The sequence below is a fragment of the Periplaneta americana genome, chromosome 14, assembly GCF_040183065.1.
Source record: "Periplaneta americana isolate PAMFEO1 chromosome 14, P.americana_PAMFEO1_priV1, whole genome shotgun sequence".
NCBI lineage: Eukaryota > Metazoa > Arthropoda > Insecta > Blattodea > Blattidae > Periplaneta > Periplaneta americana.
Genome location: NC_091130.1, coordinates 82,628,764 through 82,652,942, shown reverse-complemented (window position 1 = coordinate 82,652,942; position 24,179 = coordinate 82,628,764). Strand labels below are relative to the sequence as shown.

The 24,179-nt window shown below is 34.1% G+C and overlaps 1 protein-coding gene across 1 annotated transcript in view; it reads right to left on the bottom strand.

Annotated features, from left to right (window-relative positions):
- Window positions 1-202: 202 nt before the first annotated feature.
- Window positions 203-24,179, bottom strand: part of LOC138713513 (otoferlin-like) — a 1,213,561-nt gene continuing 1,189,584 nt past the window's right edge. The window contains exons 28-36 of the mRNA XM_069845682.1: window positions 23,260-23,527; window positions 20,667-20,837; window positions 18,445-18,614; window positions 18,234-18,364; window positions 14,817-15,004; window positions 11,162-11,400; window positions 7,808-7,986; window positions 7,457-7,557; window positions 203-2,573 (exon numbers count right to left, since the gene is read on the bottom strand). Coding sequence (XP_069701783.1) covers window positions 2,393-2,573; window positions 7,457-7,557; window positions 7,808-7,986; window positions 11,162-11,400; window positions 14,817-15,004; window positions 18,234-18,364; window positions 18,445-18,614; window positions 20,667-20,837; window positions 23,260-23,527 — 1,628 coding nt within the window. The 3' untranslated portion in view covers window positions 203-2,392. The remainder of the gene's footprint in view (window positions 2,574-7,456; window positions 7,558-7,807; window positions 7,987-11,161; window positions 11,401-14,816; window positions 15,005-18,233; window positions 18,365-18,444; window positions 18,615-20,666; window positions 20,838-23,259; window positions 23,528-24,179) is intronic.

Here is a 24,179-nt window from a genome sequence, read left to right as displayed (position 1 = left end):
TACTCAAATAAAATAAATTGGATCCATAAAATAATAAATCCGTCATTAACTGTAATGTCTACACTCTATAGAGTTCCTTTATAATGAGAGTTGAGACGTTGACCCCAACAACAATTAGAATATGTAATGATGTGATAGTGCTGAAAATGGAAAAACCATATACCTATATTGTATTATATACAAATATTAAACGAATCCGATACTTAATTTTATAATATATTATATTATTTTATAATATAATTTATTATATCTGAAATATAAAATATTATTATTACAACTAGTTTGTCACTGAGAAATAAGGAATAGCCGTTAACTTGAATTTATTTGAAGCAAAGCGTTACTGGGTTATGCAATAAAGTAGCCGATGTTTGGATCCTGTGTCTTAACTTTATTCTCATTTATTATCTTAGTGTGTGCTCGATTACACTAACCTCTAGCGCTTGAAAGTGGAACTATACGCTGGCGCACAGAGAAACAAAACACAGGAAATTTCGCTCAGTGTCCATTCTTTATAATTCCTATTCACTGGGGAACCCAAGAGTTGGAACTTAAACTGAGACGATTCTGTCCGACACCAGGATGGGTATCCTGTGTGGCTTAGTGGATAAAGCATCAGCACGTAGAGCTGAAAACCCGGATTCAAATCCCGGTTCCAGAGAGAATTTTTCTCCGTTCCATTACTCTTTCATTGTATGATGACGCAGAATATCTGCATGGAAATATCATATGTACTTCGGTACATTAAAATAATATATAAACTTTCCTTTAGTTAGCGAGATACAGTATAACAACTTAAAAAACCTGAAATTATTTTTTAAAAACTTAAAAATCTGGAGCCTGATTGAAACATTTACAACACTATGACACTGCAAGTTATTTTAACTTACAGAACTTATTTTAAGAATGTGAATAAAGAAGCTCACTTATGATATGTACCGGTACTTCTACTATTCCTAGTTAAAAGATTGTTTCTGGCCCAGAACATTACGATTACCTTACTTCATTCATTACACACGACTTATTGGAATGTAAAAGAGAGGTATAGTGTTATAGTTCACATTATGCTGCTTTCACCCAGACCTCTTTAAGATGTAATAATGAAATAAAGGACAATGAATAATGCATCATACTGAGCGTATCCCATCGAAAAGCTCAATGAAGAGAAAGTTTTTATCATTCCCTCTTAAGTGCTGAGGATTTGTATTCACACGTAATGGCCCTGGCTGATTCGTCATGTACATTTCGCTGCCTGCAGCTAGTTCCGTGGCCATGGTCCTTTACGGAAGGCAGTTCTACCATATTACACACTTAAGAGTTACAGAGCCATGGTCTAACCTGATTCATATATACAACAGTATGAGGTACAGTTAACTAGTGATTGGTCTCGGTCAAGGCCCTCTGTGTATTTCTTTTCGCTGCCTGCAGCCTAGCGTTGTGCTCAGAATGGGTCTAGACCGTTCGTTTAAGATTGTGGCCCCATCTTCTTTATACAGTTCACAGCATTAGTAACCATGGCTCAAAAATCATTGCTTTGGCTAGTCTTAGCCTTTTTGAATAAGTTTTGCCAAGGCTCTTAAGGAATTTAATTTTGGCCTTGAATTTTAGAGCCTTTTCAAAACCCAATTCGATTATATTCAACTACAGGTTTAATTTACAGCCCGTTTCTCTAAGTCAGTGTTCTTCAACCTATCAACATAACAATACGATTTAAAAATAGTAAAGAGAAAGGCAAAATGTATGTATTTACACACAGCTTATAAATGTGAATTGTATAATACACATTCAATATAAAAATTACTCGATGGGTTAAAATGAATCAATTAAAAAAAAAAATAGAAGTATCTTACGTGAAGGAAGTTATGCATATTTAAATTTTATTTAAAAAAAGAGGCCATTCACTTCTAATATAAAAGTGCTGTTTCAGTTTCGTTTCACGGAGTTGCTTATAAAAGGTCTAAATCTTTACATGTCAAAGTGCATAAAAATATTGAAATATAAGGAAGTACACTTTAATCGTTCTAAACACTACAGAACACTTGGGCAACACACATTCCACGAAACAGCGGTTGAAAAACACTGCCTTAGCCGTGAGCAATCTATCAGCCAGGGATTTGGGAAGTTCTCCATTTCCCCCTGACATATACAATTGCGTTAATTATGGCGACTTTCCAATTCTTCCAGTCAATTCTGTACCCAGCAATGACTTAGGACACTGGGTACAGACGCTCTACATTTAAAACCCACTTCCTGGAAATTTTACCTTTATTTGTTTGGACGAAAAAATTTTTCAGTGTGGGGACTTACCTTACGACCTGCCCTATGTTATTTCAATCGGTCTCCATATGACCTGCATCCGTGTTATGAGCGTGGAATGAGTGTAATAACAAGGGGTTCATGCTCCGAGCAGCTTCTTGACTGTGTATCCCGGCACTGAGTAGAAGAACAGGAGCAGTACAATTGCCAGAGCCAGCACAGCCAAGATCTTGATGATGGCCCATTTGTAATTGTGCCACACGATGTACCGGATGGACTTCAGTGGATTCAGGAACCACATGAAGGATGCATCAGGCCGGCTGATAAACATAAAAATATTTTTCATTAGAATAATGTACAACATGACAGCTTGCAAGCAGGCTGAATTTCTGCAACAACTATCTCTTGGTCCGCGAAAAATATGACATAATTTTCGTGGAAGAGCAAACAAGTTTGAATTTTTATTATTTATTTTATTACAAAAACTACCCCCCATTGAGGGTAGCGCTTATGGACTCAGTATATCCTCAAAAAAATTATATGTAAATATAGTTATTAAATTAAAAAAAAAAAGAACAAAGAAAAGGGCATGAAAAATTACAATTGCTATTAATGTGGCACCATGTGATTAATAAGGATTTGACAGGATTTTTTTAACACAGTTATCACAATGTCTTCCCTCAGAGATGTTGGCAGAGCAAACTGAGATTTGATTTTTTTCCTTCTCTACCTCCTTCGTTCTGAACATTATTGAGAGATAGCACCACTGTTTGCGACAAGATGTATTCGCGTAAATATTGCGAGTAGACTACGTGGCTTAGATGAGGGGCTCGCAACAGGAACAGTTTTGCTGTGGCGCATACGTGGAATAGTGGCAGCATGATGCTTATGTCTACTTGAATTTATTTTCGTGTTTACATTTGTAATTACTAATAACCTATTTTAAGATCTTACATCATCTGCATTTTCTTTTGGTAGATTCAAAACACCGCCATTGTACTGCATAAACCTTGCATTCGACCCCTGATCACAATATATGCGAATAGGGACTTGACTAATGGAGTGAATTATTTAAGAATATAGTCGCAAATTTTACCACCATCATTTCGATTGTCTTTTGTTTGACACAGTTTGGTACGACCCGATGGCTTGTGGCCAATGTTGGTCTACTGTGCATATTATCCAGTTGTTCCTTATCTTCTATTATCTGTACCTCAGAGCATAATGAATGGAACTCACAAAAACATAACTTTTTAGGAAAGCAAAAAAAAAAAAAAAAAAAAAAAAAAACTCAAAGCAAGTATATGAAGAGCAAGCAAGGTCCTTCCATCCTTTGATATCTGAATTTAAAGAGAATACGGATTTTGTGCACTTCCATCTTCTTCCATGATGTGCTTATCTCAAAATCAGTAAAATTGGACTTCCATCCTTTTTGCTCTGAGGTACAGAATTAACTCGGTGTTCTCTTTAAAGTATGGCAGTTGTAATTTAATAAACCTTGTTCTGTAAGTTTCTCTCTATGTACAAATTGTATGGTGTTAGATCAATGCGAGGATTTCCTATTTCATCTAACATCTCTTCTGTTAGCATTCAGCATCACTGTTTTCGTTTTCTTGTCTACAATAGATCCACTATATGAAATTTTTCTTCTAATTAAAATTCTGTATACAGAGTGTCTGTCTACCTCCCCAAACTTAGTATTTGCAGGACTTCAAACTAAAGAAGTTTTGCAAATACTATATAAGTGAGAAGTGCTGTCTTACGAAATAAAATAATTAAGTTCAAAGTAAATTAACCAGCGCACTCAACTGTTACCAGTATGTGCTTTCTTGTATTGAATTAGGAAGCTAGTTATAATTGTTGATTCCTACGTCACAGTGTTTAGTGTCCCAAACTTTGAAAGTCATATATGTTCGTATGGTAGGATGAAATGATGTACACCTCAGCTGAATACACAGAATGGCCATTCATTTCGCCTACAGAGCTGCTTGGTGGAACAGTAGAAGCTCCAAGAATTTATCGTTAACTTCATCCTGATCGTATTTGTCCCTATCATAAAACATGACTCAACACACGAAAGTACTATCCATTTGCTCAGCAGGTACGAAATCATCTGGACCAGGGCGGCTTTTGAGGTAGTGCCAGTGTGTCACGGCAGCACCAATGAAAGAAACAGAAAACAATATCCTAAAAAGCAGTTGTAATAGTTTATTTATACACATTTTATTCGTATTTCATCTGAACGAGCGCGCGCACAGATCGGGACACACTCCTGTAGCATTTCTCCGAAATTGGAGCCAGTTCGGCGTGACACTGTCTGCGTCCATATAACATTGTACAAAAGGCTACTGATTCTAGTTTATATGCGTTTCTTATGGCAGACTCTGAGCCGAATTCAATTTGACTTAGTAGTTAACATTCTACCCGCTAGAATGCAGTAATGCAGAAATTTCGCTAGATGACAGGGTTGTTGGAGAACTATCAAGCGCAGACTTGCATGAAAACACAAGTTAAAGTTCCGCGCCAAATCTTAATGTAATCTTGCCAATTCAAAACTAATGCACACAACTTGGATTGGAATGTGTAAATTATTATCCATTTAACTATATTGAATGCAGAGATAGTCAGTCATGGTTCTTTTTAGAAAGATAAATATTTTTTTTCATATTATGTACCGGTAACACTATTTGTTAATGTTGTGTAATATTTGTTTTATTTCGCGGCAACTAAAATACACTGTTGCTAGTATTGATGCTTTTATTAACGCTACATGAGTTCTGTGCAGAACATGAACATGTGTTATTCAGGCTGCTGTCTTGGATTCATCGGCCTGTTAAATAACGTGCAAACGTTTTCATTTATTATCTATATCATTGTTTATTATCTATATCATTGTTTATCCGTGTGTTTTTGCCAGTAATTTTACTAGTTATAAAAGTTACTTGTATTTCACTAAAATTTTTGTATTATCTGTATCTGTAAATTTTGTTATTAGTTTCGGAAATGTTATTGTAACTGCTACTTGATGCATTATTAACTGCACACCTGGTAAAATAGCTGGTTTAATTAATGTGCTTTATTTAACATAATGTAAACGTGAGCTGTGATTATCACTTTTGCTAGGGTGATTTGCGTACAACCTATTTTCATTTTTGGCACCACTGCCAGAATACCTCACCAGTCGCCACTGATCTGGACATTACCTGCAATTATCATTAGTCTGAACAAAGTGATCCATACAATGACCTCCTAGTTCCCCGGATCTAACACTGGTAGATTTATTTTTATGAGCTACATGAGAACCCTCGTTTATGAAATATTTCGAGACTGAAAATATTCTCACAGAAATAATTACTGCAGCAGCCACGGATATTAGGCATAATGTTGGCGTCTTTGAAGACACACGACAAAGCTTCTTGTGACGCCTTCATCTTTGTGTCGACATTGGTCGTAATTTTGGACATTTAATATAACTGTGTTAATTGAAACACAAGTAATAAATATTATTCCTGATGTGACGTTTTCTTACCAATTCTGTAACTACATAAGAATGCGCTTCCTACTTGTGCGGTATTTGAAAAACTTGTTTAGTTTCGAGTCCTCTACAACTCTACAAAGTTTGGGAGGTAGTTCATAGACATTCCTTGGGAATGGCGATATTAGGAAATTTCTTATGGAATTTCCCTTCTGTGCCCTGTAACTCAATGTCCACAGAAGTATCTTTGCTGTCCTAATGTATAGGCCTGCTCTAGTTATGACCACAATCAACAAGTAATTATCAGAAAATGAGCCACCCATTTTTTCACATCAAGTAAAATAAAACACTGCTCACCTGAACTTAAAGAGACAGACTTAGTAATGTGTAGATTTCCGTTACAAGTTGGATAAAGAGGTCTTCTATTACTAAAAGATATGCTGCAAGTTTTGTGGTGGAGCAATGGTTGTTACGGTTGGTGCCAGTATGCAACATACTTATAGGTAGCTACACTCTTTAAAAATGGTATTATGTATTCTAGAAGTAGGTCTATAGCTGCTTATGGATGTGAAGGTTAGAAAATATAAAAACGGAAAGAAAAAATAAATAGATTGGAGTAGAAACAGATCTCTGCAGAAAAGCAACCAGAATATCATGGACAGAAAGAATTAAGAACGAAGTTTCCCGAAAATGAATTAAAGTTAACAACACTGCAGTAGATAAAATAACTGGAAAACAATTACTATAGTACGGACACATTACATTCAACGTGTGGTTAACAAAACAAAATCATGAATGGATCCCACAAGGCAGGAGAGAAAGGGGAAGACATACATAAAAAGATGAAATCTAATGGTAAAACTTTCTACCTAATTTTAAGAACTAGAAGTTCCTACTTACAGAAGCAACAATCATAAAAACTAGCAATTTTAGCACTTATCATTAATCATAATTTCAAACTACTTTTCCAAAGAGGAGAACAAAGGAGAATGTAGAAAATATTAAGGGATATTTTAATACGGAAATGCTATGCACTTCATTTAAGCATCATCATCATCATCATCATCATCATCATCATCATCATCATCATCATCATCATCATCATCATCATCATCATCATCATCATCACATATATACGTGCATGAAGGATACATCGTGCTTTGCTAAGAATAGATCATTTCATTACTGGTTTTAAAGTCAAAAAAACTAAGTGCAGAATTTTTAATGTAAGAGATCCCTAGCTATGAGAGAGTCACGACTGTTCTTATTAACCTATTATATGATTGAGAACAAGGGATTCGTCAATATTATATTTTTATTTCCTTTTTAGTTAAACTTCTCACAAACTCACGGCAAAAAATGCGAAACATTTATATTTTCTTACTTTTCTTTACAAGGTATAAATTAACACTATTGTTAACCATATCTGCTGTACCGAATATATTTTGGTCACCACAATAATATACCGATATTTTTTTACCGACATTTCGTTTAATTAACAATTAACATTTAAATTATTTTCTACTCATAAACATAAAACCATTTGTATAAATACCTCAAGTAAAAGAAGAAAATTGAAGTATTTCGCTTTCTTTTCCGGTCAGTATAGTTAAAAATTAAAATAAAATAATTTAGATGCACCTAAAATCCCCGGGAAAGAAATTTTGGGAGAGATGGGACATTATTTCGCATTTCAAAATGCTTGAAGCTCTTCCTTCGTTTACTTACTTTGGTTTATCCAGAGGATCTGGCTCATTGCGACCTAGGCCTGCTGGATTCTTCTCAGCTTCTTCTCGAGTAAGCAGGTGAAGCTCCGCCTCTACTTTGCCCTGAATAAATTATATTGTTATTCAACAAAGCTCTCACCTACACTGGATTTGCAGTTAATCCATGAAAAACATTGTACAACTATCTAAAGATGAAAAACAATGAAAGTACAACACGTGAATAAACTAAAATAATATGGCTACAGATAATTTCAATATAAATCATATAGAACTACAACAATTTGATGCGTGTTTGTATGTAAGACAAGAGAGCTGATAATGGTATGAATACATTTCAATAACAAATACTCACCGTAAGTTCCATCTCTTCATTTTCTTTCTTGACATAAAATGGCCACCATCCTTTAACTCTCTTTTGTTTGAAGATGTTAACCATGGGAACAGAGCCGTCAGTCTTGAGCATATCCAGGGTGCAGAGTTTGGAGGACTTCGCACCCCGTGGAAACCGATTTAAGTCTAATGTAATGGCACCTGTAATGAACGTAGGCACAGTAAGAAAAAAATATGAATTTACGTCAACTATTAATTGAACTTATATTTTAAAATGTCCAATGTTAATAGAGTACCAATTATATTCACAATTTAATTTTCAAAGAAATACCATCATATTAGCTTAGAATGTACATAGGAACACTAGACTGACGTAAGAGTTCTATGGCGTGTAGTTACATACTTTTCTTGTTTGTAGGTACAATATTTTCTAAATCTACTATTAAATATTTTGAGATTCTCTTAATTGTATCAGTACTGTTTGTTTGTTCATTATGTGAAGGATAAGGGAAATTTAGTCTATTTCAATGCTGCAAAGAAATTTATTTCGAAAACTTAATCAAAATATATGTGTCCAGTATATGTACAAAAAAAAAAGAGAGAGAAAGAGAGAGCATTCCAGTATCATCTTCAAATTAAAAAGTTGAGTATAAAGTGTAAATTGGGGGGGGGGGGGAAAGAGACGTTACAATACTTAAGGTGTAATTGTTTGTCTTATTTGAACTGTTGTATTGGTGAAGCGTAGTGAGTCAGTGAAGTTATGGTTTACAATGGCAGTGAAGAGTTTCGATCAGTGATAATTTATCATGTCAATGAAATGTGTTCTATAGTGTCAGTGAAATGTGTCCTAGCGTCAGTGCAGTGAGTGAGATGAGAATGAAGTGAAAGGTTATCAATATCAATGTGAAACTTATGTAGGGTCTATACATATGAGGGTTGTAATAAAAAACTAGGTTCACTTATTATTATTATTATTATTATTATTATTATTATTATTATTATTATTATTATTAATAGTAATTATTGTGTATTATTTTTATTGTGTGTAATTAAGTTACCACTGCTACCGAGTGTTTGCCCACTTGCAGTGTAAATAAATACATATACTTGATACAGAATTTTTCCCTGAATTATATGGCAGACTTTGTATTTGTGATATGATGTAAGAGTCAATCCACGAATAATACGAAATGGAGGTAATATTTTTTACCAAAAAATCAAGGTGTCTTTATTTGAAAAAGTAACAGAAAATGGCAGATGACTCGAAATTGTTTCTTGATTTCTTAGACGTTATCCTATGATAAATTAAATGGCATATAGGTCTACAATATGCCTCCAAAAATGCGCCGCAATTTACAAGGTGTATAACAACCCTTACACTCTAAAAATAGGAACAAAAAATTTTCAATGAAAACATATAAACAAGAGCTGTAAAACAAAGATATAGCCTCACCTCTCGCCCCTTCCTTTTATTAGTTATATGAATAAGTTAAGTTAACCCCTTACCGCATAATGGGACAGATATGGCACATACCGGTTTTATATTCATATAACTTATAATATAAGCATATAATATTTCAAACTGGATACTGGGACAGATTTGGCACACTGTCAAGAATTGGATTTGACCATTATGTGACATCAGTTGAGAAAGAAAGAACTATTTAAGTTATTTGAATATAAAACTGGTGTGTGAAAGACTGTCCCATGCAGTAAGGGGTTAATTATGCATTGAAGAATAGAATCTCATGAAGGAATAATGGTCAACAACCTTCGAAATTTAGATAATACTCTTTGCTGATGAACGAATTCTTATTACCAAAACAAAAGATGAACTCCAGCATGCTGTCTATAACTTACAACAATTAGCAAGGTCATTTTATTTGGAGTTATCTATGAATAAAACCAAATTTTTCAACAAGTTAATTCTTTTAATTATATACGTTGTGAAAAGTTGTCCATTGAAGGAAAAGATATGTCTATGAAATTATAAAATTTATAACGATTATGAGAATCATAAATCCACTTTTTTAAACCCTCTCTAGTATAAAAGCACACTTGGCTCAAAATTTGCAAAACTCATGTAGGTAGTGCGTATATGTGTGTCACAGAATATGATAAAATTTTTGATCAAATATATATGATCAAATGTAAGATTTTCAGTATATTACACTATGTCAAAGCTTTCATCACAGTTCTAATAATGGATCCACAACAGTTCTATGCTTGTTGCAACTGTAAATGCAGAAATGGGTATTGCATTAATACTAAAGAAGAAATCAAAGAAAAAACGTATTTCGTCGGCTTAGAGTGTAAACCTGCTAACTAACAAAATGGAAATTTTACAGGGGAAACAAAAAACTGAGTATAAATTAACTCTGAAACTTTAGGACCAAATCCAAACTACAGGTGGTGAAGTTTCAGAGTTAATTTATACTCAGTTTTTTGTTTCCAATGTAAAATTTCCTTTTTGTTAGTTAGGAGGTTTATTCTCTAAGGTTTAGAGATTGAGGTAGGGAGAAAAGATACAAAAGGAATCCATCAAATTCTACTGAGAGAACTTCAGTGTGAAGATGTGAAATCCTATATGTACTAAGTATTTAATAATGAATGATGAAACATTTCATGTGACTCATAATGTGATATTAAAAGTTTTGTGGTTTTCACAGACCATGTGTACTTAATGTCTGCCATTTTATTTCTTCTTAGTCACAGATTTTATCAAAAGTATGATGATGACCATACCTTTTACCACAGAACTATGTCACAGCTAGATGTGATGAAAGATGCTATATTGCACTGTAAAAGATTTTATCATATACATTTTACCAAACTTCTGTGACACAGAAATTTGATAGTGTAATATAGGCCTAGAATAACAGCTGGTATTCAGTTTGGTATCTTAAAAGGAACCTGGACATCTTACAAGAATTACTTACACAGACGTTACTATAGATTGAATTGGATGCAGCACGTAGAGAGGATAGATAATGGTGGAATACCCAAACAACTTCTAAACTATTATCTTAAAGAGAAGTAAAGTTTGGGACAACTGAATAAAATTTAAGGGTATACACTACTAAGTTTTAAAACTTCCACAATTTTTGTCTGAATTGAATTAAATTTTAGTCACTAATTCCTTTCATTAAGATCAGAGGATGTTGAAATTTTAAGATTTTTTTATTTGTAAATTTTGTTCATAAAAATTAAATTGAAAATTTTCACCAGAACTCAGTAGTGCACCCCTTAATGATTGACTGGGACCATAACAGGCCACGGGTTCTAAAACAGGGAGGATGATGATGATGATGATATGACGACAACGATGATTTTGGGATGAAATGTAATCGCAATGTTGAATGCTGCACACACTCACCCAGAAAGTCGTCTGCTGAGAAGTGGTCAGCATCCCACACCTGCAACTCGAGCCTAGCTGGAATCTTGCACTCAGTCTCGTCCCACGAGAACAGAGACTCCTTCCTCGAGATCACGATCTTCTCCTCTGCCACGAGGTAGTCGAATGGGTATATGAAGCGCCAGTTGAAGTTTCCCTCACCCGTTAAGGAGCGGTAGTGGATGTCTGTGCACTGGCAGTCCTCTGGACCTTTCAGCCAACTGCAGCAACACATTCACTACTGAATAGAAGACTTTGCAATGTAACAGTGGCAGCTCGTGCTTCCACATTCAAATTAGCTGTTAGTGGAATTCACAGAAATTAGAACACTAACAGTTCATCAAGACAGCAGTAATGGATCATTGCTCCACATTCAGATTAATTGTTACCATTCTTCACAAGAATAATACAAAATAAAAATAAAATAAACTCATACTGCAGCAATGGCGGCTCAAGTCTTTATATACTATGTACCACTTAAAGATATTAAGAAATAAGTGACAATTTATTGTAAAGACTAGTTTATTACAGGGTTCCCAGAAACATCAGAAAAAATACGGGACACTCAGCACTGATTTAACAAATTGAGCTTCAGTGTTTATTTTCCATTGTGCTTATCCATGTTCTCTTTCAACAGATTAAAACAATACAATAAAATCAAATTAAATACAGGTACTATTATTGAAAATAAAATACCGGTACCCTTCGTACAATACTTTTCTGAATAGTATATTTCTTGTCACAATTGCTTGTTCTGAAATATTAAGTAATGAAATAATTTTACTGTTTTTATATGCAACTTGTTTTTCTTATCAGTCCATAGTGAGTTCATGCAGGAAAACAGTCTTTGAACATTTGTATTTGTACCAGGGATGTATATATATGCATTTTGTTACTTTTTAAAATTTGGTAACTTTTCATCAACACTTAAAAATATACACCAAAACTACATCTAAATGTTTTTATTTAAGAATTTCTCTCGATTCACTATCTTCTTTGGAATTCAGAACATTTTTGACAATTATCTCATCAAACAAGTGACATTCAACAATGTTTGCAGTTTGCTTCATAGTATGAACTGTTCTAACAACATTGTATGCATTGCATGTCATCTCCCATGCTACCAATGTAGTGAATTCTGATGTCACCGACATTGATGGAGACTGACATTTATAATAAAATAACAGTTGATATTCCCAGTTTCGTTTTTTCATTCACTAATGTTACAATATGGGATAAAAACATATGCCTTTTTGGACAGTAGGACATATTAAAGAAAAAAGTTTTACAGAACATATGGGAATCTTGATTTATTAATATACTTTTTTACGTAACATGATGTAGAAACTCTCCAAGTTTAGCATGGTGATCAGTGCAACCTGTCCTGCAGACATCCAGATGGTATTCAACCTCCCGCCAGGTGTTTTATACCATATTTGGCATTACTAGTGCAATTGCATTTGTAATGCTTTCCCTCGCTTCCTCTAAAGTGTAAACTGTTTATTGGTACAAAAACACTCTTCACAAAGCCTCAGGAGGAGAAGGTCGGATGACCTGGAGGTCAGGCAAGGGGCCCTTCTCTTCCGATCCATCTACTGGGAAATTGTTTCATCCAAGAAATCGTGCACTGCAACTTTGTAATGGGGTTGAGCACCATCTTGCTGAAACATTGATCCTAATACTGTACTGATGATGCCTGGATTATTTCCCATACTAAATGTTGTCGCATTGTGCCGTTATTTTTGCACCATCCTATCCTTTCCTTCTATTTCTGTAGTAATGATTTTTTGTTATTTATCCATCGTGACTGGTATCCTTATTTTCTTTCTTTTCTGCCAGATGTCTTTTGCGAGACTTTCTTTTATTTAATTTTGTTTTATCTTTTATACATATGTGGAAAGCCAGTTTATTTCCAGGTTGATTCTGTTCTTTATTGGTTCGTTTCATAATCTTTTTTCATTGGTCAAATTTAAAAATTTCTTTCCAATTCGTTGATTGGTTGCCTTTTGGTTCTGGTGAGTGGAGTGACTCAGTGGAGCAGGCAGTCAGTTGGAGATGGGACGTCAGTAAGAGATGGGCTCTGGAGAGAGTCAGAGATAGGACAGCGTATCAGTCGGAGATGGGACGTCTGTGAGACATGAGCCTTCTTCATAGAGAGGGACCATGGGAGAATAGGACTTCGGTGGGGCGACATTGAAAACGGTCTTGGATGGTCGGGTTGCTGCTTTTGGAGAACAATGAGCCATGGGCTTCGACTAAAGTATCGTGAGAGGTTTATTTTTATTCAACTCTGAGTTTGCTATTTCATTTGGACTTCATTTTTCATTATTATTATTATTATTATTATTATTATTATTATTATTATTATTATTATTATTAGTCCATTTTGTTTCGTTTATTCATGTTTTGCTTATTTCACTCCCATTCACTAATTTTTCATATTTCTTTATATGTTAGATTTACTGCCCCATACATTCAGCATTCTATAGATTTATTCTGGTTGTGACTTTGAGGTATTTTGCTGAGTTGTGTTTGAAGGAATTGCTTTAGTCTGCGTATCTTATGCATTCAACCAACTCGAGTAAGTTGTATTACATTTTCATGCTTTCATTGGTTTATCTACATTAATTATTACGGAGTTTTGTAATAGTGAATGTGGGTGAATTTATTATTCCTTTTTCGATTTTCCATGAGCCATTCTCGTATCACCCCAGATGTTGGTACCGGTATGTGATACAGTTTGATTCAGACATTGATATGGTTCCCTTTTCTCATATTTCTATCTTTCCATTATTTATTATTCTCTACTCTTATCTATAATTTCAAATATATTTATACATTGTTACAGATTTGCATACCGGTTACATATTTTATTGTTATATTTTCATGTTATTATTGTTGAAGTTTGTTATTACCTCGTTTTAGGTTAATAAATTTGTTATTGAGGTAAATGTTTAAATATTTTGTTTCTTTTGATTATAAATTCTTTCCCATTCCAACAAGATATTCATCTTTTTCAAGGGTTCACGACCAAATAGCGGTTATTGGTGACCCAATACGGTTCAGCACATGCACATGGTACATGCATTACATCCTTGATTAACTTACTCTTTTGTTGTATGAACTGGAAGAGTTTCTGTATTGTACGTACCAGTATAAGATAAAAAAAAAATAAAAATATCTTTCTCTATTTTAAAACATTGAGCATCCATATTCAAGTTTATTGTTAGTGTGGTTCGAAAAAAAAAAATTAATGGAATTAAATAATACAAATATAATAGAGAAAATTATAAACAATATTCATCATCGTACAGTTCACTATGGAGCAGTGGCGGCTCGTGTCACCACATTCATGTGAAGGTGCACAAACAAATGAATGTTGGGTAGTTCACTTAGCAGAGATTAAAACAACTGGCAGAGTTGATTTTAGTATCCACGTTCATGTGAAGTGTTGAGTGAAATCAATGTCAGAAATTATAATGTTTCCATTGATGTATTAATCTAATCTTTTTATTTTTATTTATTTATTTTTTCGTATTTTTCAATTGATATTTCAAGCATGCTTATTACCTTGCCGATTATTTTTAACTGTGAATGGCACTGACATAAAATTTTGTGTATTTGTAAGACTACTAACCCTTTCACATAGATGTCTGACATCTTCTCTCCAGTGAAGAATGCATCATCTTCAAGGACGACTTCATCTGTGTTCCAAATTATGATGCGCAGTTCATATGCTTTAGGCTTTCTCGGAGATATGTCCAGAGCAGGTCCAGGAAGAGGCATGTCCATGGGAAACATATCCACCCACATTTCTAGTTTCCCCTATCACAACAAGGAAAGGAGAATAATACTTCAAAGGGAATATAACAAAATATAATGCTAAGAAATATTGTTGCATATTATTTTATTGCAAACTTATGAAGAAATATGCATATTTATTTTTATGCTAAAAATGGCAAATTTCTTCATAAGCTTGCAATAAACTAATTTGTAACAACTTTTTCATAAAAAAATATATACATAGGCTACTGTACATCGCATATTTAATAAATTTGCAAGAAAATAATATGCAACAATTTCTTTGAGCACTGTATATTAGTTTGTTAGTAGCTAACAAATTAGTCTGCAAGATAATATCCGCTGTCTTTATTAGTTCAAAATATTGTTTTCAGGAAACGTTATTATAAGGAATCTATTTTCAAAATATAACGGTTTTCACACAGAAATGTGTTTACTACACTGCCTACTGGATCGCATCTTATGGCTGCTTACACTGCCTGCTCAATCACCGCTTATGTGCGAGTAATGAAAAAAGTTATTTTGCCGCTAGGTGGCAGGTAGTGCCTACCACTATTAACATTATCAATATATCCAAAGCACCCTAAAATAACTATTGTTATGACGTCCTTAAGTACCAGAGGAGACAAGGGCTTAGGGAAAAGATGGCCCAGGGTGTCCGGATCTTTCCACAGCGCTTAATGTGTAGTAATATTAATACTGAACTTAAAACTTAATTTTTTTCTATGCCAATGGTCGGCAGGTTGTGCATTTGTGATGTCGGAGCAAAATTGGACTAGAGGAAGACAGCAATCGCGTAACACCAAGCTATTACAGTTGTGTAATAATAAGTGGTTCAGGGGAATTGTTTACATTCTAGTTTTATTTATACGTTGTATTGTATCTATACAGGATGACCCGTACGTAATGTCATTCATTTCAGGGGCTTATTCTTTGAAATATTTCAAACAAACAAGTTAAATATAATTTTGCTCGTTTTTATTTCCTTATCGAGATAAGAATTATTGTATATGAAATATTTCATAGGATTTTTGTGAAAGCCATTGGTTTAATTCCCAATATGCTCAGTCAATTTAAGGGAACGGTGTATTATTTTTAATAATTAATTGAAAGAATTTTAGTTTTGTCCTTTAAATGTATAGAAATTTGATCCGAACAAATGTAACATTGTAAATTTCCTTTTGCTGAACGAAAAGTTACATTTCTTCGGATCAAATTTATTAGTACATTATGCGGCGAGCCTATAATGATAGTAATTAAGACGCGAGGATGTTTATGAAACGAGCACAAGCGAGTTTCATAATTTTCATACGAGTGTCTTAATTACCATTATAGGCAAGTTTCATACGACTTTTTATGCTCGACCATATTTCTAACTTGAAATTATTCATAAGTATTCATGTTATTCTTATGTAACTGGGGAGCGATCTCGTAAATTGTGAGATGTGCGCAGACGCGAAAGTATTGATTTTTTCTGGGCAACGAATGTCGACGACCTTGATATAATCTAGAGAGTAAGATAAACGTTAAACTTGATATAACCTTGAAATTGAATTCGACATTGAAAAACGAGATGACAAATTGAATTTATTTGAATATTATTTACAATGAACGCTAATTATTATAGTAACAGAACATAACCTTCTGCGACAGTATTGGATTTCTAGCCTGCGTGACTTTTGCTAGTTGTCTTTCGAATGCATATCCGAGAATAATCGAAAACCTGAACTTTAATGAATAGGTGTACTTTAATGATATGCAAAGGACTGCTACCAGGTGTATAATTACTACATTTCGGCATGGTCGAGCATAAACAAATTTAAAGGACAAAACTGAAATTATTTCAATAATTTGTTACCATAATACACTGCTCTCTTAAGCCGTTTGAGCATATTGGGAATTAAATCAATGGCTTTCCCAAAATACGCTAAGGAATGTTACATATAAAAACCAGTTTTGTCTCAAAAAGAAAACAAAAACGAGCAAAATTTTATAAAATAATCATATCCACGAAATTAGATGTAGGCCTATAGGTCGTCACTGTAGAATTCACTATTGAAGCTTATCAGTTACATTGTTCAGTTGAACCTTCTCTCCATGCTGTGCTCAGTATGCAGAGTTTGCCGAGCAAAGAGCGTGGCGGCTCCATGGTATGACATCACAGAGCACGGAACATGCCGGCCACTGTTCTATGCAATACTACATCCAAACACAAGTTATAATTAACGGGTTTGTATCATATAAACACAATTATACAAGTAGGCCTATGTTTGCTTTAGGTGTTTATAAAATTATTATTAAATACTGGTAACGCAAGAAATAATATCTGAAACTGAGAGAAAATATTTCAACAAGTTTATAAACATATTTACGAAGAACTATATGCTTCCTGTAACCGAGCTAAGAGATTATTGGAAATCATGGTTCGAATTAGCGACAATATGGTTGTAACTTCCTGCTTGTAAAATATATAAAATAGTAGTTTCTTCAAAGCCATGGAAATGCTATACGGACACTACGCCTATTGTTTTATTAAATTCAGTACTGCCAGAAAGTAACTTCCTTATACATAAAAAGGCCCATTTGAAGTGTGACAAATTTTGAGCTCGTTAAAAAAAATCCCTCCACCCTGAAAAGAAATGCTGAGTAAAATACTGCAAATAGATCATTTACTCCATACTTTTGGAAATATTAAATTATAATTCATTGTGTTTTACGAGATATTGTATTCTGATCCTTTCCACTTCTTATTGCTGTAATATCATGGACGACAGATAAGTTACACTTACAATGACAAGAAATTAGCTTAAGATTTTAATAGGAAAAACTGATACCAGTGTAAATATATTATAATTAATATTATGTTTAGGAAACCAAGTTTCATATCTCCTACAAAAAATCTTGTTTAGAAAACAACATTAAATTAAATATATTTTAACTCGAATATTTCTTATTTCTAATATATTTTAAAGAAAAAACCACGTAATTAATAAACGATTACTTCTAAGATTTCAAATTAAAAATTATAATTCACTCTACACACTTAGCACACCCAAACCAATGGCAGTTACTTGCTGCGCTCTAGTGTCGAAACTGGGCAATAATGGTCCATGCGAGACTCAATGCTAAAAAAAGTATATTGTTATATCTTTGACAGAAATTTTCTGACAGTTTTTCGGGTAATTTTATTGTTAATAATTAACATGGTAAGAATGGATCTCCTTTTTTTTTGGTAAAAATTCAATAGTTTTACCTGCTCTATTCCAGGTTTATCAGGATTGTAGAGAGGTCTTGTTTCAATGTGTTCTGGGACGAGCTGGCAACCAATTCTTGGAAATTCATGCCATCGGTGAAGTACAGCTAGCGCCATATGTTCCTCCAAGCCTGGAAATAACATGGCATTAGTAACAAATAATGCTTAAATATATTAACTATAAGTAGCAAATAAATATCATTTGAGATACCTTTAGTGTTCATGTTACAGTCACTGTCATCTGTCTGCAGGAAGAAAGTTTGACGACCAACTTTCACTTTGCCGTTGCTATAAGAAGGACCATCTATCTTCGCATCCTTACACAGTTTGCCAAGTATTTGCGTTGGCTTCATAGGATCTCTCCATTGGTTGTAGCCAAAACTAAGAAGAAAATGATGTCAGGTACATAAAGCACTAATAATAATTAATGGAAGAACAGCCATCCTGAACAACACGAGCGAAATGTAACCTGCTACTGATAATAAATTATTTAACAATGTTAGTTAATTCAATATATAGCATAGATAAATCTGATAAGTGAAACTTACAATAATTTACAGGATACTGTATAGATACTATATAGACTACATAATAATTCTGCACAAATTCTCATATAATAGCTATTTGTATATATTGTCACGATGACTCAGTACTAGAACAGAGGGCTTATAAGCCAGGGGTCCCGAGTTCAAATCCCAGTTGATCCATCCTGAATTTATAAATTCTGCTGGGCAAGCCCGTGGTCCAGACAACACTGAAGTTTTCTCTAGGCACTCTGGTTCCCCTCTGAAATTCTCCACCACCACCACATCATCATCATCATCATCATCATCATCATCATCATCATCATCATCATCATCATACATTACGAGTGTAATGTAGATCCACTGTCTGTGGTGCACTCTGGATAGTCTCTGACGAACTAAGTTGTCTACACTTCTCGGTACTAGCGACATCTATAACCGCACTCTTGTACAGTCATGATGAATAACGGAAAATTAAAGGTCTGCCATTGAACAAAGAAAAAAAAAAGTATACCCGATATTGGAAGCAATAACAGTGCATTTTAAAAGACAAAAATAGGTATTTAAAAGAGACGTAGATGTTAAAATACGTAATTGGTTCATAATGAGACTATAAGCATATTCCTTCCTTTCCATTGGACCATTTTTTTTATATAAGATACTGTTATGTGTGAATGAAAGTCTATAGAAGCCTGAGAGGTTTACACAAATCATCGAAAATCATTTAAGAAAGTCTCTCTCTCTTTGTCTACTATCTTTGCAATTATTATCTAGTCCGAGTGAGTAAAAATTTGAACTGAATCGGAAACGAGAAGTGGAAATAATTTTATACAGAGTGAGTATAAAGTATGGAACAATGCTTGTAACTTTTTTATTTTGATTTTATGAAGGAACTATTTATACAAAAGTTGTAGGGCATCAAAAAAGGAGTATTTTGAACATGTTTTCAAATACTATGCTTTTGATTTATGAAGAGTGTGCCAATAAGTCTGTTTTTTTTTTTAATGGCACTATGTACTTATTTCCCATTTTTGGATTCTTCAGATCTCATATTTTTTCGCCATTTATAAACTATTCTTTTGTAAAAATTACCTTTTTTGATGACAATGTATGTGTACTGAACAAAGGGAAATTTTAATGTTTCAGTACATCAATTTGAGGAGGCTTTGGATTAAACAATTGCAGACAAAAGCTAATAGAAACCTGAAGAATCCAAAAATGGGGAAATAAGTATATGGTGCCATTTAAAAAAACGGACTCATTGGCACACCCTTTTTAAACATGAAAAGCATAGTATTTCAAAACATGTTCAAAATATTCCTTCTTTGATACCTAAAACGTTTGTATAAAAAGTTTCTTCATAAAAATAGAAATAAGAAAGTTACAAGCATTGTTCCATACTTTTTTATAACCCTGTACATCAAGCAATTAATTTCTTTCATGAAAACTTTTTTTTTTTTTTTTTTGCTTCATACTAGCTTCACCGCCTATTTATTAGTTTAGTTCTCGTAAAAAAGAAGAAAACTGTCTGATGTTTCTTACAGTGGATCACTAATGATTTTTTGATCTTAAAAGAAACCTATTAATTTTTTTTACCAAAAATTATATTTCATATGCATCATTTCCAGATAAATAGGTAGACACTAAACATGAAGGAAAGCGCACTTATAGTTCAGGAAAAATTGCTGTATACAGATTCTGAAAATGTGCATTTTTGTAAAAATGTAAATACAGTAGACACCTATGTATTAGTTTCCTACACATTGAGTCTCTGAATCTATACCTAAATTAAGACTGATTATGAAGACTATTATGTACTTTTACGTAGGGCCACAGCAATATGTTCAGGGGGCTGCGGATACAGAAACTGTTCACATACATCAACACTCGTTGTTTCACGCTCACTTACTCTTCGTATTTGCGTGCAATGCCGCATGTTGCTCTGTGCCTGCTGTAGAATCTGTTCTCCAGGTCGATGCGAGTCTCCCCAATCATGTCGTCGGAGCCCACCAGGTCCCAGTCCAGAATCTGCACTGTCAGCATCGAGTCCTGTGGGAACGTGGCTTCTATTTCGAAGCACCTGTAACATATTACTCACATATGGAGAACTGCAGCATTCTAACAATATTTCGACAAATTATAAGCTGATATTTTTCTACCAGTAACCTAATAACCTACATTAACTTGGCCCTGCAGCACATTTGATATTAGTTTTTGGACTACTGAATTAAATTGGCCATAAATGCTGGTAAGCGTGATGAGAGATACCGATATTTTGATATATTCAAGCAAATAATTATTTGGAACCTGAGTTATTGATTTTATTTTTGGTCAAAATCGATGTTATTTTAGAGATTTCTAGTATTATTTTTAAAGGCTTTTGGGGATACCGGAAACGTGTAAAGAATTTAGTGATTTTTATGTTTTAATTGTATTAAAAACAAAATTTAACATATCAACAGAACTACAAGTTAATATTTTGACAATTGAACCATCATTATGACGAGACCTGTATACGAGGGGGGTCATTTCATAAGTCATGGTAACTACATTATATCAGCCAATAAAGCTGCAGGAATAGAAATTCACTATATGCGATTGAAGGTCACTGTAATGTGCTTCGCAATACTAGTACTTTTAAGAAGTATTGCGGGATATAGCTATTGGACAAAAAATGAAATGAAGATATTTGGAATGAATTAAACATTTTTAAATTAACTTACTTACTAAGACTTATGGTCTTTAAGGAACCCGGAGGTTCATTGCCGTCCTCACATAAGCCTGCCATTGGCCCCTATCCTGAGCAAGATTAATCCAGTCCCTACCATCATATCCCACCTCCCTCAAATCCATTTTAATATTATCTTTCCATATAGTCTCGACCTCCCCAAAGGTCTTATTCCCTCTGGCCTCTCAACTAACACTCTATATGTATTTCTGGATCCGACCATACGTACTACATGCCCTAACCATATCAAACGTCTGGATTTAGTGTCCCTATTTATGTCAGGTGAAGAATCTTTGATGTGGTCGTGCCAGAGAATCAGTCTCATTCCGAGGCTTATTTTGAGTTTTCGTAATAAGCTGTTTTTTACGGTGATCGGTTGTTAGCCCTTTGCCCAACCCCCAGGCTGGAGGACCACTCCTTATCGGCTGTCCGCGACTGCTTATTCAATATATTCGCAGCTACCCTCCATATCTGGAGGCCATCTCCCATATCCGCAACCTGAGGATGTGCCATGCCATGGTGATAGGGACCCACAATACAGACAAAATAAAGTTATATAGGGATAACTGGAAAGAATATGTTGAAAGAAGGACTGGATACATCATACCAAAAATAATATTAGATTATAAGCCAATGGATAAGAAATATTGGCAGGCCAAGAAAGTGATGGACACAACTCTTGAACTGAAAACTATAAGAACGGAACGAACCTTCATGGCTTAACCTATGAATGATTGATGATGATGATGAACTATTATTAATCATCATATGGACATTATATTGAATCTTAATCACTTTCACTTTTAGAGGCAAGGGCAGGAAGTAGTTTCTCACAACTCTCCTCAAGTGGCATTTATATTAGAAATAAGCAATGCAATATTTTATTTACTTCTATTGCTACAAAATCTACAGTAATAGTCTTCATAAAAATAAAAAATAGAACTCTGAATCCAAGAAACTTGGCATTTTTATCTTATTCCTTAATTACATTTCTGAAAATAAAAATTCTCATCATCTTAAATTATGTGCTATGCCTAAAATTCACTTCATTTTTCAATTAAAAATGCGTTATTTTGAATATATATATGTATATACTTCTTCTATGACAATATTATTACGTTTTCTCCAGAAAGCGTCAGTTTTATTATTTATGTTAAAGCAACAGATTCTGTTAATTAAAGTCACTCACTAATTCACAACCCATTCTCATTCGTTAATTCAACTACCGATTTTTGTAGGTCTATTCCTTAATTTTCATTAATTAGTTAATTCATTCATTCATTTTTATTTTGTCAATCAATTATTCATATAATCAAAAATGTATTCACTCACTCACTCACTCACTCACTCACTCACTCACTCACTCACTCATTCATTCCATTAAGTATTTCGGTTACGAAGTCATTTATTCATGTATTCATTTCTTCATTTATTATGTTCTTTAATTACTCATATATTTACTAATCCATCCTCTTCCACGCTTGCTCATACATTACTTAATTAATTACCTAGTTATTAATTCTTTCATTCATAAATTTATTCAATTCATTTCATTCACTCAATCATTAACTCATGTTTGTTCACATACAGTAGGTATTACTTTATTTGACCATGTATTTAACTATATTAATTCATTACTTTGCATCACTTATTCATTCATGTTTGCTCACTAACTCATTTAATCTCATTTTCATTTATTCACATATTAATTAATACACCTATGCATTCAACTTCCTCATCACGCTCCTACACACTGGGTATATAATGTACTCACTTGCCGAACACGGGATTCAGCTGCTTGGAGATGTAGTTTTCCTTGTCACTGATACGCTTGGAGCCCAGCTGCAGCACCACGTATGGATCTGCTTTGCCGTTCAGGTCCATGGGGTGTAGGTCATTTGCCTTCACAATATACACGCGCACCAGCACGTGGATAGGATCGTTACAAGGCAGTCCTTGGAAGAACCCATATTGAGGGTCGAACCCCATTATCGTGTGGTCCTCGATGTCTTTGGGCAGCGGCCATTTATACACCTTTATGGCTCCCTGCAAACAGTGCAAACCAGAACCATCGAAGTGGTGAAGGACAAAGCAAAAATGCTTTTATTAAGCATGGTTAGGTTTTGACTGTAGTATTACCATTGCTGCTAAAAAACTGTCAAATATTTATTTATTTATTTATTTTCCAATGACAGGTACTGAGATTTACATCTTTGACATAAACACAACTTTAATATAAAAAAAATAAAAATGAAATAAAACACAGAATGCAAAAGGAGCAGAAAATGCCCTTCATTGTCTCATTAAGTTCCTCGCCTCCCAATATCGGTCCACTCTTTCACTTTGGTTAAGGTTGGACAGCGAAGTAGGTGGTCCCTGTTCATGTCTTCTTGTAGATCACACAAGGTACATTTTGGGTCAGGTAGTAAGCCAAAACGATGGAGGTGTTGAGCTAGGCAGTCATGCCCAGTGCATATGCGGAACTTTGCGACTGCTTCATTTCTTGGTCTATTTGGTATTTCTAAGATGTCCCTTTGCCAGTGTTTCTTTTGTGTTCTGCTCTTAATATCTTGCTTATAAGCTTCTTGGATAACATTCTTTATGTTTAATTTAGCTGTAAAATAAGGTATTTGTTGTTTGGGTTATCTGGGCGCCTTTTTAGCCAATATGTCGGCCTGGTCATTTCCATATATA